The sequence below is a fragment of the Nicotiana tomentosiformis genome, chromosome 5 (assembly GCF_000390325.3).
Source record: "Nicotiana tomentosiformis chromosome 5, ASM39032v3, whole genome shotgun sequence".
NCBI classification, from domain to species: domain Eukaryota; kingdom Viridiplantae; phylum Streptophyta; class Magnoliopsida; order Solanales; family Solanaceae; genus Nicotiana; species Nicotiana tomentosiformis.
This window is the reverse complement of record NC_090816.1, coordinates 3,532,627-3,548,928: the sequence shown is the minus strand read 5'-3', so window position 1 is coordinate 3,548,928 and position 16,302 is coordinate 3,532,627. Positions and strand designations below refer to the sequence as shown.

The 16,302-nt window shown below is 40.4% G+C and overlaps 1 protein-coding gene and 1 pseudogene across 1 annotated transcript; both read left to right on the top strand.

Moving 5' to 3' along the window:
- Positions 1-211: 211 nt before the first annotated feature.
- LOC104113159 (cytochrome P450 714B1-like) lies at positions 212-3,772 on the top strand. The gene is made up of 3 exons (XM_009623264.4): positions 212-1,115; positions 1,999-2,222; positions 2,663-3,772. The coding sequence occupies exons 1-3, from the start codon at positions 1,028-1,030 to the stop codon at positions 2,720-2,722; spliced, it is 372 nt and encodes a 123-aa protein (XP_009621559.1). The 5' UTR covers positions 212-1,027; the 3' UTR covers positions 2,723-3,772.
- LOC138891736 (cytochrome P450 714A1-like) overlaps positions 3,486-16,302 on the top strand; it is a 61,686-nt pseudogene continuing 48,869 nt past the window's right edge.

The following is a 16,302-nucleotide window of genomic DNA, read 5'->3' as shown; positions in this document are numbered from 1 at the left end:
GCCAGCCACTTGCAATATTCCTTACTATTTGACCAACATGTTGGGCATGTACTCTATGTTCTAGTATAGATATTAATCCTACATTATTCTGACTAATAAACTTCTTCAACTCCGCCTGCTTATAGGATTTATTTATACCCCTAACATTCCATACAACTAGCTTTATTGAATTATATTTGGATTTGGTGGCCTATCTTCTCTTCCTCCTTGACTACTCTGCCCTTTTTCATGAGATGTTGTCAAGTGTTCAGTCATTTGCATATCAAGACATTCAACCAAAATGTTGAATCCATTTAAGGCATTCATGTTCACATCCTTTTTGCCCCCTTGAGAGTTCTTTGCAGCTGATTTACCTCTCACTTCCTACCACCCATCCCTCTGATCTTGGCCTTTGTTTGCCTCCGCCTGCTTTTGGATTTCAGTGATTTGTTATGGCATTGTTGTTATGGCTTGGTTGCTTGTCGTTAATTCTTTCTTTTGCCAAATTTCTTTCTGTACAACTGGCTTTATTTTTGGCATTGGAATCGCCCGTTTAATCTGTGCTTGTCAATTATGACCAATTTGAAGACATGTTTGACAAAATTTAGGCTTCTAATCATATATGATCTCTTGTGTAAAGATCTTTCCCTGAGGGTCCCTGAGTTTGACTGTATTTGGTAGCTCATCGGTAATATCCATTTCTATTAGCATGCGAGCATATGTGATCCGGTCCACCCTAGAAGTACAGTCATCAGCATACACATGTTTCCCCAAGAGACTCCCAATTCTACTGAGTGACTCCAAACTCCAACATTGTAGTGGAAGATTAGGCAATTTGATCCATAATGGTATCATTCTGAGCACTTTCTTTTTGAAGTCAAAACCAGGATCCCATACTTTTGATATCACAGGCTTATTGACGAACAAAAAAGTAGCCCTCGTTGTGGTAGTATACCTTAGGTTTGGTGACGTAGCTCTAATTTCCAGCAGCGAATCTCTCTATTGCTCCAATGGATATCGAACTTCCAACAACATACATAATTAGAGCATGCTTCCAATTTGCAGTCTCCCTGTCCAGTTCCTCTTGTTGTACTTGGGCCATCATCTCCCCATCAACAATCACCGGTGGGATATAGGTCAGTCCCATTCCCTTCTCAACTAGTTTGTTTTCTGTAAACAAATTAACCCATGCTTTCTGTCCGTCCTGCGCCTTTTGCGTGTTCGGTATTTGCTCTGACTATACCCATTTTTGTTTTTGGGTAATTGATTCCCCTTTGTTCTCGTCTTGGTTGTCGTCGTAAGTTGATTCAAACGTTTCTGCACAAATTGGCTATTGCTTGAGCTCTCCTGGTCCAATGTCTTCAAATTGGAGGTTCCAATTGGAGTCTTCATTTCCTCACTCACTACTGCAATTGATTTAGGGCTAGGTGAAATTGAGGTGCTTGCTTTAACTGTAGACTCTACCGTCGCCCATCTTTCACAGCGTCAATTGAATTTTGATTACCCACATTTTGTTGTTCCTCACCCCTCTGCATTTGCATTGGTGTTTTCCTTTCTCCATCAATCATTACTACTAAGGGCGATTTATTTGGCCCTTTTCCTGGTAGTCGTCCATCAATTCTTAGGTCCATGTTATGGCTCTTATTTGCGTTTCTCTTAGGTCGTCCTCTTCCCCCCATTTTCCGGCCAGCATCGCACGTTAGATAGTCATCCTAAACATGCGCCGAGAGCGTTTCTAGAGAGAGAAACACTTATGTATTATTATTATTATGATTATTAATCTTTTACTACATATTTGTTTCGAACGATACTTTTTATACACCAATCAAATGCTGAAAAATATTTTCAAGGGATATGTTTCCAACATAGTGTTTATTGTAATTAGTGAATTTGAAAATTGAAGAGCACAAAATATGACCTGACATTAATTATGTCTCATTTTGTTTGACCTATAGTTGACTACTTAGATAAGCAATTATAATAAGTTATTTTCTAATTTTGTGGTATTAAAATGGACAGGGAATTTGCTCATATTTTCAATTGGGAATGCCCAAAACCTGCATGCAAGTAGAAGTGATGTAGTGAAAGAGATCACAACTTGCACATCCTTAGACTTGGGCAGATCTTCTGATGGGAAACATCTCAAGCCTTTGGTTGGTGAGGGTATCAATGGTACATCTGGGACACTTAGGGCTTCCCAAAGAAAGATTCTTGCACCTGAATTTCACTTTGACAAAGTTAAGGTATGTAATCCTATTTTCACTTTAAGTTATATACACTGATCAGAAGCGGATCCGAGATTTTAATTTTATGAGTTCAGGATTCAGGTTCCAACCACTGAACCAAAAGCTACTGGGTTCAGCTAAACTTGTAGCTTGTATGCTACTTCCACCCCAGTCCTATATATGTACACTCATGAGGCAGATTCGGGATTCTAACTTTAAATCTTCAGGACTCAGGTTCCAACCACTGAACCAAAAACTCATGAGTTCGGCCAAACCAATAGCTTGTATGCTACCTCCGCTCCTATATATATATATATATATATATATATATATATATATATATATATATACTATGTTGGATCCTTTGACTTATTTGTGTATTTACTCTTTAATATTTTGGCTCTTTTTAGTAAAAGTCCTGGCTTTACCGCTATATGTAATGCATGTGCTTTCATCAGGGGATGATTGTGCACATTCAAGAATCTGCAAAAAATACTCAAAGACTCATGGAAAGCTGAGACTGAGGCTCAGATGAGTGGAATTGCAGACATAAATATTGATCCATAAATAAGAAGTTTTTCTGGGAATGTAATATCTAAGGCTTGTTTTGGAAGCAGCTACTCTGAGGGTGAAGAGAGCTTCTCCAAGATTGGAGCTCTCTTTCAGAATATCTCAAAATCTCTTCTATTTAATAGGATTCCAGGAATGAGTAGTTTTGCTTACTAATTATTATTTTTTTCATAATAAATTAACAGAAAATGTCCAAATATGCCCTTGTATTATACGAAATTGAGCTCATTTGCCCTTTGTTAATACTTTAGCTCAAGAATGCCCTTACCATCACATAGTTGGTCCATATATGCCCTTACAGTCACAATTGGTCTATATATGCCCTTTTCGAAACGGAATCCACCCAAACTAATTAGCTCTTTCGTTAATTATATTAAAGTGTATTACAAACACTATTTTCTTTTTATTAGTACTATTTTTTCTTTACATTTCTTTTTTCTTTCTTCTTTTTTCTTTTCTTCTCTTTTTTTTTTCCTTTTTTCTTTCTCCCATATCCGATTTCCTCCATTGCTGATGCTTTCTCCATTTTCATCGCCAATTTCACTTGACAAAACTCATGAATTCCTGCCTTCACCTAATTAACACCACCGAAAAAAATTCTCCGACAATTTTCATCTCCTTTTTAGAAGAACCAGAGCCTTCTCGCTGGGAAGCTTTTAGTGGTGTAGGTTTGATTTTTAGGAATAAAATCACGTGAAATTTGTGACGGAAATGGAGGTTCTGGTCTTGCTGAATATGATGGCAATTATGAGAATAGGGAAAGAACGTGGTGGGGTTTGTGATAGTAAAATTAGCAGGAATACATGAGTTTTGTCAAGTGAAATTTGTGACGAAAATGGAGAAGACATCAGCAATGGAGGAAATCGGATATGGAAAAAAGAAAAAGGGAAAAAAAGAGAAGAAAAGAAAAAAAGAAGAAAGAGAAGAGAAAGGTAAAGAAAAAAGTACTAATAAAAAGAAAATAGTATTTTTAATACACTTTAATACAATTAACGAAAGAGCTAATTAGTTTGGGTGGATTCTGTTTCGAAAATGGCATATATGGACCAACTATGTGACTGTAAGGGCATATATGGACCAACTATGTGACGGTAAGGGCATTCTTGAGCTAAAGTATTAACGAAGGGCAAATGTGCTCAATTTCGTATAGTACAAGGACATATTTGAACCTTTTTCGTTAAATTAAATAGACTTTATCCAATTATTTGGGACTGAGTTATTATTGTTGTTGTTGTAAAGTAATTAAACTTTACCACGTTACAACAATAAAGTCACAAAATTTTGCCTTTATGAGAGTAAACTTGCCTTGATAGGTAGATCTATCGTTATAGTAGATAAAGCTTTGCGATTACACTGTCATAGTAACAAGAAAGTTTTGTCATTTTTACCGTTACAGAGGTAAATTTCAGTTACCTTAATGTTATAAAAATAGCCTCGTGATTTTACTATTATAGTAGTAAAGTCTAGTGCATTCATTGTTATAATGATAAAGTTTAGCCAAAAAATAGTTTTATGGCTTTACTGTTATTATAGATAAAATTCTTTGACTAGCTACATGTGAAATTAACTCTATGTTTTGACAAAGTCAAAATTATATACATTAAATCGTTTGTAGAATAATTTTCATTTATTCAAACTGTAGTTGGTCATACGAGATGATTTCCTTGTATTTTATTGATATGCAACTAAATATTTGCACTTGGTGCAACAGGTTTATTCCTATAATAGGGATTCTTGGGCACTAGAGAAAAGATTAAATCTTTGATATTAAAATTAGTTAAAGAAAGGAAGGAAGCAGGATACGAGAACGATTTGCTACAAACAATAGTGTTTATCCATAAAATGGTACAGTTGAATTTATACGTGATTTCTAGATAAGTTAACTAATATGATCCTGAAATAATGCAATAATTGAAGAAATGTACAATACTTAACCTTAAAATGTAGATGAAACAGCAGAGATGGCAGTTTCGGGAACAAGATTTTCGGACACAACAATGATGAGATCAAAAAGTAAGAAAGTAAGATTATATTAAGCTTTGTATTGAATGTAGTATAAGTTTAGCTAGACAATATGTGTCTTTTACAATGATAATTGAGCTCACTATTTATAACTCTGTCTAGGGAAGTAGCTTCTAGGATTGTGCCCTCCTTTAATATCAATTATGAGGTTCATTGATGAAGATGTAACGGTGAATATAAATGTCATATTCTCTGTAACTGGCCATCACTATTAATATTGTAAAATATTTCTTATTAAATGTTACCGGGCGTAGAGCATTTAATACACCTTTATTAACGTTATCCCTTCCGGTGACAAGCGAAATGGCTGTGTTCGTTCTTCGGTCATCCCCGTCTAGGGTTCCACGTATCTTTCCTTTAGATGACCACGTGTCATATCATATTTCACCCTATACAAATAGTCCACCTGCTTTCCGGTGACATAACTTTGTGTTGCCAGAAAGTTGGTAGAAACACTCTTTTTGCGGAAATTACTATAACTCCCTCTGAAGACTTCTGACGGTTGATTAGACGCACGTCTCTCCGTATTTAATGCCCCAAACACGTATCATCCCATGATTCAGCACAACTTTTGCCGATTATCGAGGTAATCATTGCCATGAATTTAGTCGCCAAAATGTTACTTATACGCATCATTCTTTTCCTTTACACTTCATATTTTCTAGAACTTCTGATTTGCATCTTTGTTCTCCATCCTTTCTCTAATTCTCTTCAAACAAAAACCTTTTCCTTCTTCTTATTCAATGACTTCTTCCTCCAAGCATGCTGGTTCTTCAAAGAACAAGAACAAAGCCGATGACTCTCCTCCTCCAACGGTGGGTTCCATCATCCCAAGGAGACTCAGTACCATAAAGGGCTTAGAATTGAAATTCTCTACTGCTAACCATCGTACATGGGCTGTTAGTAGGTAACCTTCTTCCATTCGTCCTTCCAGTATTCCTATTGTAAAGGAAGACTATCACTACCATGAGTTGGATATCTTTTTTTTTTTAATTCCCTCCCTCCAAGAGCTCCCCACTTTGCTCTTGGGGTGACTCAAACTCACAACCTATTGGTTGGAAGTCGAGGGTGCTAACCACTAGAGCAACCCACTCTTGTCTCCATGAGTTGGATATCATTGCTCCTAATCTATCGGAGCGAGTGACCCTTCCTAAGGAAAGTTTTACATACTTTTACATGTATCCTTTTACTTTTGGGTGTGTTTTCTTTGAGTGGAGAGCTTGATTCCGTGATTACGGAGTTTTGCCTTCACTTCCGTATGGAGGACGGTTTCCTGCCTTCGACGCTTGTGCCAGGAGACTGGAGAGGAGCTAACCTTAGCTCATATGATGAATCTCTATTCTCTCAAAATCTTTCGCCGGGGAATGATAAACCTTTGCAAGCGTGTCCACCATGCTTTGTTGTCTAGCATGGATGATGACAACGACCGTGGGTGGATGGAACGGTTCATTGCAGTCGCCACCAACGATATCATTCTGGCAAGGGCTTCATCCTTTCCGGCCGCTCGGAACCGCACTCATAAGCTCTTTGTTTAGTATTTCCTTTTACTAAATATTTATTTATAGTCGTATTGATCCTCCATCCTTTATTTGTTTCAGCAACTCGATGGATCCCACCGGTGATGGATGGTTTGAACCAGTGGGTTCAAAATATCTTGGATATCACGACGCCCAAAAATTGTTTGTAGAAAGAACTGGCCCTTAAATACGGGTGGAAGGCCAAAAATCATGGTAATTTTAACTTACCTTGAATTCATCAGTTTTTGTATATGGAGAACTTGGTTGAACCCTTCTGACTTGTTCACGAAAGTAGGTCTACCTGCGAGCTCTGTTATTGTCCCCGAGGAGGACGTCTTGGCTAATCCTGCTGATGCAACAAGACTACTTCATGAGGCACTGACTCGAACAGGTATCTCCAGGCCTGTTTCGGGCGCAAACACTTCTTTATGGAGTCCTCGACCGGAGGATAGACAACCGAAGAGAAGACGTTCCTCTGCGGCTGGGGAAAAGAATAAGATGGCAATGATTGATGCCCCTGAGTCATCTTTGGTGGCTATGGTAACTGGTCCTCCTTCCAGGCCGGTCATAGACACCGTTATGATTGATGATGATGAAAAAGCTAGTGATGAAGGAGCTTCTCTACATAGAAGACAACGATCCTCATCATCTCAATAGGATGCTCGACCTATTAAGAGAGTTACACCAATCGAGGACGATGCCATGGCACTTTGAGGAGAGTTTGATTTGGTAGATAATGTCAACTCCCATTTTCGAGCCCCAATTATTGTGCCCGGTATTGCGGGGCTGAGTACCGGGTCTTTGCCGTCTTTGGTTGGCGAGCATCCAACAACCAGCACTGTATTTGATGCAGCTGCTTCTCACTCTTCAACTCCACCAGCTTCATCTCCATCTTCACCAATACCAGCAACTGCTACATCACTTCCATCTTCATCCACTCTTCCACCAGCAGTTGCTACATCACCTCCACCGGCCGTACCTGACCATGAAGAGGGCGTTTCTATTCCACAATACCCCGTTCATGGGAATTTGGGAAAATATTATGCTGCCCCTTCTGAAGATCCACAAAGGAGGAGGAACATTACTTTTTCGGTCTCTACCGGATGCAACTTGCTATCCCGGCCGGTGGAGCTTGCTAATTATCTGAAGCCTCTGGCTTCACAGAAAGACTGGAAAAAGATTCAGGCACTCTCGGAAGAGTGTTTGTTGAATAATTCCATGCACAACGCCACAGCGGTACGTTCATCTCTTCCTTTGTTATTTCTTCTACTTTTGTATGAATGTATTCTAAGTTTTACTTCTTGTTTTGTAGGCCAAATTTCTTGCTTCTGAGGGACTTCAGAGATTGATTCATGAGAAGGAAGAACTTACTTTTGAACGGAATCAGCTTTTGGTGGAACGGGATCGAACTATTCTCCGTCTCTCGGAACTGGAAACTAAAGATACTGAGATCGTTGTTTTGGAGGTTCGTTTGCAGCAAAGCGAGCAAGAAGTGGTAACCCTTAGCCAAGAAATTGGCCCGCTGAGGGTTAGATTTGATGAAGACAAGGCCAAATAGGCTAAAGTCCAGGACGCCGTTCTTGCTGCAACTGAGAGCGAGGCTGCCTCTCCTGAAAGAGTGATTAACTTAGAGGCAACCTTGAACTCCAAAATGGAAGAGCTTGTTGTTGTTCGGGAGAAACACGCCCAGTTAGAAGAGAAGTACAGGAAAAAACTATCGAGCATAATAGGTTCTTTGGTTCAACTGTCCGCAACCTTGATATCAGCCTCAAATTTGCTAGGTCCGCTCGGGAAAGCCTTTCTGCCTAGCTAACCCAGTCAAAGAAGAACTCAAGTGCTGAGAGGCTTTCCTCGTTGTTGAAAAAACTTACGCCATGTACAACATGAGGAGAAAAACCTTAGAAGAGGCCAAAGATGGTGTCATTGACTTTGATGCCGAAACTGCTAAGGCACGCGAGCTTGAGTTAGCTGCTAAAAGTGGACTCCTATCGAGGTCTGATGTACCTGGCCCTTCTGGTTCTGGTTCCGAGTTTTCAGGAACTGAAGAATAATCGAAATATGATGATGCCAAAGGCCAAACCGATGAAAGTGTTGAGCCACCGATGGACCCACCTAATTCTCCCGGGGAAGCGGACACTTCTCTTCCTCCTAGTTCCGGAGGCACTGTAGTTTAGCTTTGTCTTTTCTTTTTCCCATTTTGTACTTTTACCATTTTGGTACGTTCTTGTAAATAAAGACATATTTTTTCTCAAGTATTATTTGAGTCTTACTTTTGTTTGAATATCCATGCAAGTCTTTAACCTTTGCATTTGCTTAAGAATTCTACGCATGTTTTTCTGTTCGCGCTTTACTATGTGTAGTCTCGGATGCATTTTCCTCGAAGTACTTTGGTTCCTAGAGTTATCCCTTTTACGTGAGGCTTTCTACAAGTATTTGTGCAATTTTACTTTTTGCTTCCTTTCGTGTATGTCTTCGGGTGCATTTTTCCTCGAAGGCATTTTTATTTCGGGCATAAATTCTTCCGAAATCAACCCTTTAACGTGAGGCTTTTCATAAGTATTTGTGCAAGTTTACTTTTTGCATATTTTCGTGTATGACTTCGGGTGCAATTTTTCCTCGAAGGCATTTTGATTTCGGGCATAAATTCTTCCAAAACTAACCCTTTAACGTGAGGGTTTTCATAAGAGATGACACTTTTATGTTTATGGACGTCTCTTATTCATTATGGCACTAACATTTGAAGTACTTGTTTAACTTTCAAATGACAAAGTTAGTTCATCGTTCAAACAAGAAAAAAGATAAAAATAAAAGGGTTTCTTGTCATATAATTCCTTCTATTTTCAAAAGTACACAAGCATTTATTATGCTAAGAAATCTCCATTACTTGTGGCTAGCATTTATTATGCTAAAAAGAAATTGCCATTACTTGTGGCTATCTTGTGCAACTTATTTCTACGGGGCTGGCTGTGCAGTCCCCGGTCTCAATGATGAATTTGGTTTTCGGATTTTCGTTTCTTAGTTGACGTGGCAGTCAATGTTACCGTATCCTCATATCATTCGCCCCAGTGTTCGAATGCGAAGAATGCAAATTGGAACGCAGGAAGTCTTATGTCTTCAAAGATCCCACCAATGAATTGCTAGATAGTCCTTAACGCGGCAACATATCTTACTTCCCCTTAGGAATCCATGCTATCGAGTGAAAGAATATCTAACAATCCTCTAGGGGTTTTTGCTTGTGAATGGTCGAGTAACCTTTGTTCGGTAGCAAACTTAACTTCCCAGTGGGAATTTGCTATCGAACCAAAGATTATCTAACCGTCTTTGCTTAGAAGCTTGTTTGTTTGCCTTGCTATCAAAGGTCTTACCGCTATTGTCTTTGTAGTATGCTTTCTATCGCTTCCTCATAAAACCTTCTCAGAAAAACCCAATTGGGACAAAAAGTGAACGAAGGGAAAAAGAGTGCAGCACATACTTTTCGCTTGAGTAATGTTCATCAGCAATAATATCTTTTGAGGTGTGCCACGTTCCAGTTTCTAAGCAACTTGTCTCCATTCTGGTTCTCCAACTCGTATGAACCTTTTCCAGTGATAGCTAAAATCCAGTAGGGACCTTCCCATGTTGGACCTAGCTTCCCTGCATTGAGCTCCGGAGTATTTTTGGTTACTTTTCTCAGAACCAAATCTCCTACTTTGAAATAACGGAGGTTGGCTCTTCGATTATAATATGGCTCCATTCTCTCCTTTTGAGCTGCCATTCTTACATGCACCAAGTCCCTGCGTTCCTCGAGCAGTTCCAAGTAGATTAACATTGCTTCGTTGTTCGATTCTTTATCTGCCCAAAAATATCTCAAAGTGGGTTCGCCCACTTCCACCGGGATTAGGGCTTCAGCACCGTACACAAGGGAAAAAGGAGTTTCTCCTGTGCTCGATTTGGTCGTTGTTCGGTAGGCCCATAGAACTCCGGGCAATTCTTCGGGCCATTATCCTTTTGCTACTTCCAACCTTTTCTTGAGGTTTTGAATAATCACTTTATTTTGTTTACTCCGCTTGACCATTTGCGCTCGGATGATAAGGAGAAGATGTGATCCTCTTTATCTTCAAATCTTCGAGGAACTTTGTAACTTTTGCACCGATAAACTGTGGCCCATTGTCGCGTGCTATCTATTTTGGTATTCCTAACCTGCAAATTATATTTTCTTACAAGAAATCCACCACTTCGCATTCTCCGATCTTCTGATAAGGACCTGCTTCCACCCATTTAGAAAAATAGTCAGTCGAAATTAAAAGAAAACTTACCTTTCTGGGAGCCGGTGGCAGCAGTCCAACGATGTCCATCCCCCATTTCATGAATGGCCATGGGGACAAAACCGAATGTAAAGGTTCTTCCGGTTGGTGTACTAGTGGTGCGTAGCGTTGGCACTTATCATATTTTCGTATGAAGTCTTTGGTGTCTTGTTCCATGCGAGGCCAATAATATCCTCCCCATACCAACTTCAGCACCAAAGAATCTGCGCCCGAGTGATTGTCGTATATCTCTTCATGGACTTTTCTCATGACATAATTAGCTTCTGATGCTCCTAAGCACCGGGCCAGCAGGCCTTGGAAGGATTTTCTATACAATTGGCCTCTCTTGAAGCTATAATATGCATCTTTGGCGTGTAACGCCCGTGATGATTTGGGGTCTTCGGGAAACTTCCCGTGCTCGAGATAGTCGACTATTTCAATTCTCCAGTCCCAAACCAGACTAGTAGAATTTACCTCATAGTAACCATCCGTATCCATGACTGAGTTCATCAGTTGTACTACCGTCCAGCACTCTGATCCATTTATTTTCGTCAATGATCCTAAGTTTGATAATGCATCCGCTTCTGCGTTATCCTCCATTGGGATATGAGTAATTGACCACTCCCGAAATCGTGCCAAAAGAGCCTGGACCTTTACCATGTATTATTGTATACGTTCTTCTTTGGTATCAAAGAGCCCGTAGACCTGATTCACCATCAGCTACGAGTCACATTTGATTTCGACAACCTCGGAGTCAAGTCCCCGGGCCAATTCGAGCCCTACAATAAAAGCTTCATACTCTGCTTCATTGTTAGTTAAATGGATCGTTTTGATGGCTTGCCTTAAGGTTTCCCCCGAAGGCGTGATTAAGACTATTCCGAGTCCGGACCCTTTTACGTTGGAAGCTCTATCCGTAAATAAGTTCCAAACCCCCGATGTCGATTCCGACTCAATTACTGCCTCCTTGGTTGCCAAAGGCAGTATTACTGGACTAAAATCGGCCACGAAGTCAGCCAAGACTTGTGACTTAATTGCAGTCCTTGGTTTATATTCTATGTCAAACTCACTTATTTCGATGACCCATTTGGCCAATCTGCCCCAAAGCTCGGATTTATGGAGGATGTTTCGCAAAGAGAAATTAGTCACTACAACTATCGGGTGGCATTAGAAGTAGGGCCTCAGCTTTCGAGCGGCGACTACGAGAGCTAAGGCCAGTTTTGCCAAATGTGGGTAGCGCGTTTATGCTCCCGTTAGAATATTGCTAATGTAATAAATGGGAAATTACGTACCTTCATCCTCCTGGACTAAAACTGCACTTACCGAAACTTTTGAAACCGCGAGGTAGACTAGCAATGTTTCACCTTCTTTTGGTTTTTAGAACAATTGAGGGCTTGATAAGTACTTCTTCAGGTTCCTCGGAGCATGCTGGCACTCCGGTGTCCATTCAAAATTATTTTTCTTTTTGAGCAGTGTGAAGAAGTGATGACAATTTTTCGACGACAGGGAAATGAAACTGCTCAAAGATGCTAATCTTCCTGTGAGCCTTTGGACTTACTTTACTTTCAACAATTGATCCGGGATATTCTCTATGGCCTTGATTTTGTCGGGGTTTACCTCAATTCCCCTTTGTGAGACCAGAAATCCCAGAAACTTACCAGAACTGACCCTGAACATGCACTTCTCAGGATTAAGTTTCACGTTATGCTTTCTTAGGATGTCGAATGTTTCTTACAAATACTTAAGGTGGTCACATGTATTCAACGACTTAACGAGCATACCGTCTGTATAAACTTCCATAGTCTTTCCTATTTGCTTTTCAAACATCTTATTTACGAGCCGTTGATAAGTGGCTCCAGTATTTTTCAACACGAAGGGCATCACATTTTAACAATATGTACCGAAATTTGTTATAATCGAAGTCTTTTCCTGATCTTTCAGGTTCATCTTGATTTGGTTGTACCTGGAAAAATCATCGAGGAAACTCATTCACTCATACCCGGTCGTGGCATCAATCATTTGATCGATATTTGGTAGTGGGAATGAGTCTTTCGGGCACGCCTTATTAAGGTCTTTATAGTCTGCACGCATGCGAAATTTATTGTTGTTCTTCATAACTACTACTACATTGGCATGCCGGTCCAAATATCTTACCTCTCGGATCGAACCGATATTAAGCAAGCGGGTTACCTCTTCTTTGAAGAATTTATTCTTGGCCTCGGCAATAGGGCGTTTCTTTTGTCTTACCAGAGGTACGTTGGGATCCAAACTCAGCTTGTGCACGACTACTTCCGTCGGGATACCTGTCATATCCTTGTGTGACCATGCAAAACAATCGGCATTAAATTTAAGGAATTCAATAAAACCAGGCACTTGATAATGTTCTGACAACTCTGCTCCCAGGCTAACTTCTTCTAGCTCGGGAATAGGTGTCGGTTCTTGTAATTGCTATGTCGTGTGCTCCTTCCCTTTGCTACTGGAAACCGAAATTACATTCATCTCTCTTGCTGCCAGTTGACCAACTCTTATCTGCTTGACTCCTTCGGGAATTGCAAACTTCAGCAATTGGTGATATGTTGAGGGTACAACTTTCATCTCGTGTAACCATGGCATTCCCAGGATGATAATGTATCACATGTAACCATATACTACTTCGAAGAGAGTTGTTTTTCATTACTCCTTCGGCATTGGTGAGCAAATAAATCTCTCCCCGGGTCGTCACGCTCACAAGGTTAAATCCATCGAGGATCTTTGCTACGGAATAATGCTTCTGGTGAGTTTAGCTTGCTCCAATACTCTCAATTGTATGATATTAGCCAAACTTCCTAGATCCACTAGAACATGCTTAATTTTAAAATCCAACACATTTAATGAAATTACCAATGCATCATTGTGTGGTAACAACAATCCATCTGCGTTCTCCTCTGTGAAAGTGATATCGTCTTCCCAGAGTCTTTTACTGTGAGTTATTGATACTTTCGTCTTCTTCGCTGTCAAAAAGGTGACCCCGTTAATCTCATTCCCTCCGAACATCATATTGATCATTTGATGTGGAGGTTCTTCTCCCTCTTTTGAAAGTTCCGTGGTGTCTCTGTTATGACCATAATTATTCCTAGCTCGGTCACTCAAGAATTTTCTGAGGTAACCATTCTTCAATAGTGTTGCCACCTCTTCCCGGAGGTATTGGCGGTCCCCTGTTCGGTGGTCGTTCATCCCATGGTATTCACACAATAAGTTGGGATCCCTCTGGCTAGAATCAGATCTCATAGGTCTCGGGAATCGTGCTTCTTTAATGTTTCTCATTGCTGACACCAACTCCACTATACTGACGTTGAAATTATATTCCGATAACTTGGGTAAGAAGGATCCCGAGACCCCGACGTCTCTTTATCCTGAAGTGATTTATTGTTTCGACCACGATCGGTCCCTCTGTCAACAGTGAACTTGTTTGCTACCCAGAAGTTTTTGCCACAGCCTTCGGTCCGCTCGCAAGGCAAAAACCGGCCCCTCTAAGTCTGTCTGTCCGCGTCGTAGTCATCCTTTGATTTTGCTCTGCTCTTCTCCCGTCCCTTGGCCGATGATGTATGATAAGTGGGGATTTTGACTACTTATTAGCGCCTTTTTTGCTTTCGTTTTAGTCCAGAAGTTCTTAATTGTGTTCCCGAAAACTATTAAAATATGCTTAATTGCAGGTATATTGGAAGATGAGATCCCAAGATGAATTCCACTTCAAGAAGGAGTAATATTAACTTAAGGACAATAAAACACCATAAAATCTCAAAGTGCGGACCGCAGAATACCATCTGCGACCACAGGTCATGAAGAAATTCCATCAGAGAAGGTTGCAAGGTGCGGACCGCACATGAAATTGTGCGGCCGCAGAAACTATGTAAGAGCAAAAGTTCAGAGAACATGCATCTCAAGTCAACAAAAGTGCGGACCGCACAATTATTGTGCGGCCGCAGAAGAACAACTACACGGCCGCAACCACATTTGTGCGGACCGCAGAAGAGCAAGGTGCGTCTGCAGGCACATTTGTGCTGACTGCAGAAAGAGATGAGTGCGGCCGCAGGTTTCCAATCCTGTCAAGCTGAAGCAAAGTGCGGACCGCACATGGAATTGTGTGGCCGCAGAACATCCGAAAGGGTATTTTTGTCCGAAAATTCCAGCACTATATAAATAGAAGAGTTTCACTTTTTTAGATCAACTTTTGATATCAGCAGCCACACTAGACAGTTTCTTTTGCTCTTTTTAGTAGTTTTTACTATTTTGAGCTTTTTGAATATTGATTTCATCATTTTAATTATCAATATGGATTTAATTATCACTTCTTCTTCTTTTCTTCCAATTTAAGCATGAGTAGCTATCAGAAATAAGATGGGGACCCTCCGCTATTGGAGACAAGAGTGGGTTTCTCTAGTGGTGAGCACCCTCCACTTCCAACCAAGAGGTTGTGAGTTCGAGTCCCCCCAAGAGAAAGGTGGGGAGTTCTTGGAGGGAGGGGGCCGAGGGTCTATCGGAAATAGCCTCTTTATCCCAAGTTAGGGGTAAGGTCTGCGTACAAACTACCCTCCCCAGACCCCACTAGTGGGATTATACTGGGTTGTTGTTGTTGTAGCTAGATTTTCACTAGGGTTGTGACCCAGCCCTAGTGTGTAAACTTAATGGGTGTTTGATTTATTGATTGTTTATGGTTGGGTGTTGATTATCTAGCCTAGTTCTTGCTTTTATGTGAAGAATTAATGGTTGCAAACATTATTTCATGCTTATTTGACTTGGTCTCTGCTTGAGAAAGAGAGACTTAGTATGAGAAAACCTGGCTAGCAAGAAATTGGGTCAATCGAGAGATTGATAAGCCCAATTAAAGGGTTGAACCTAGAGATAGTAAAACCCGACTTGAACTAATTATCAACTGTTTTGTTCAATACCCATTTGGACTTGAGATAGCCAAATTAGGCAAAACCACTCTCTGACCGAGAGGTAGTGAGTGTGTACTTTAGTATTGATAGCTATAATAAACCCCGACCAATAAAACAAGATTTAAAGTTTACAACCCATTAGGAAAACACCTAAGTGAAGGTCATAGCCCTAGGCCTTTTATATCATTTGAAAAAAAACTAAAAACAATTTCCTAGTTTCATTTTTTAAATCGCAATCGTAGTTTAATTTAGATTTTCAAACAAAACCAATTATTGCAGAAGTGCAAATTTTAGATATACAAATTCACACATTAAGATATATACTACTAACACCCATTCACATAGCTACCTGCGGAATTTGACCCCGACTCTTGTGGGTATTACTATTGTATCGACCGTTTTCATATCCTCAAATTGAGGAGTGAAATTGGATGCGATCAAATTTTGGCTCCGTTGCCGGGGAGCTAAGAAACAGTGTTAGCTATATATTTAGGTGTGTTTTTGGAATATCTTCTTTTCCTTCCTTGTTACTAACATGTGAGTATTGTAGGTGCAATCATGGCAAACAACGAGCTCGGAAACATAGCCTTGGGGGATGTGGATATTGATGATGATGAAATGGATGAGGTCCTTCTTGAACCTCAAGCCAATAGATGAGGCCGACCGCCTCAAGACAATGTACCCGTTCCACCCCTATCTCCACCACGAGCGGCTCCACACCGGGTGTTGCCAAATGAAGGGTATGCAAGTGCTATAGTCCCACCCCATATTAGGGCGGGCAACTTTCAAA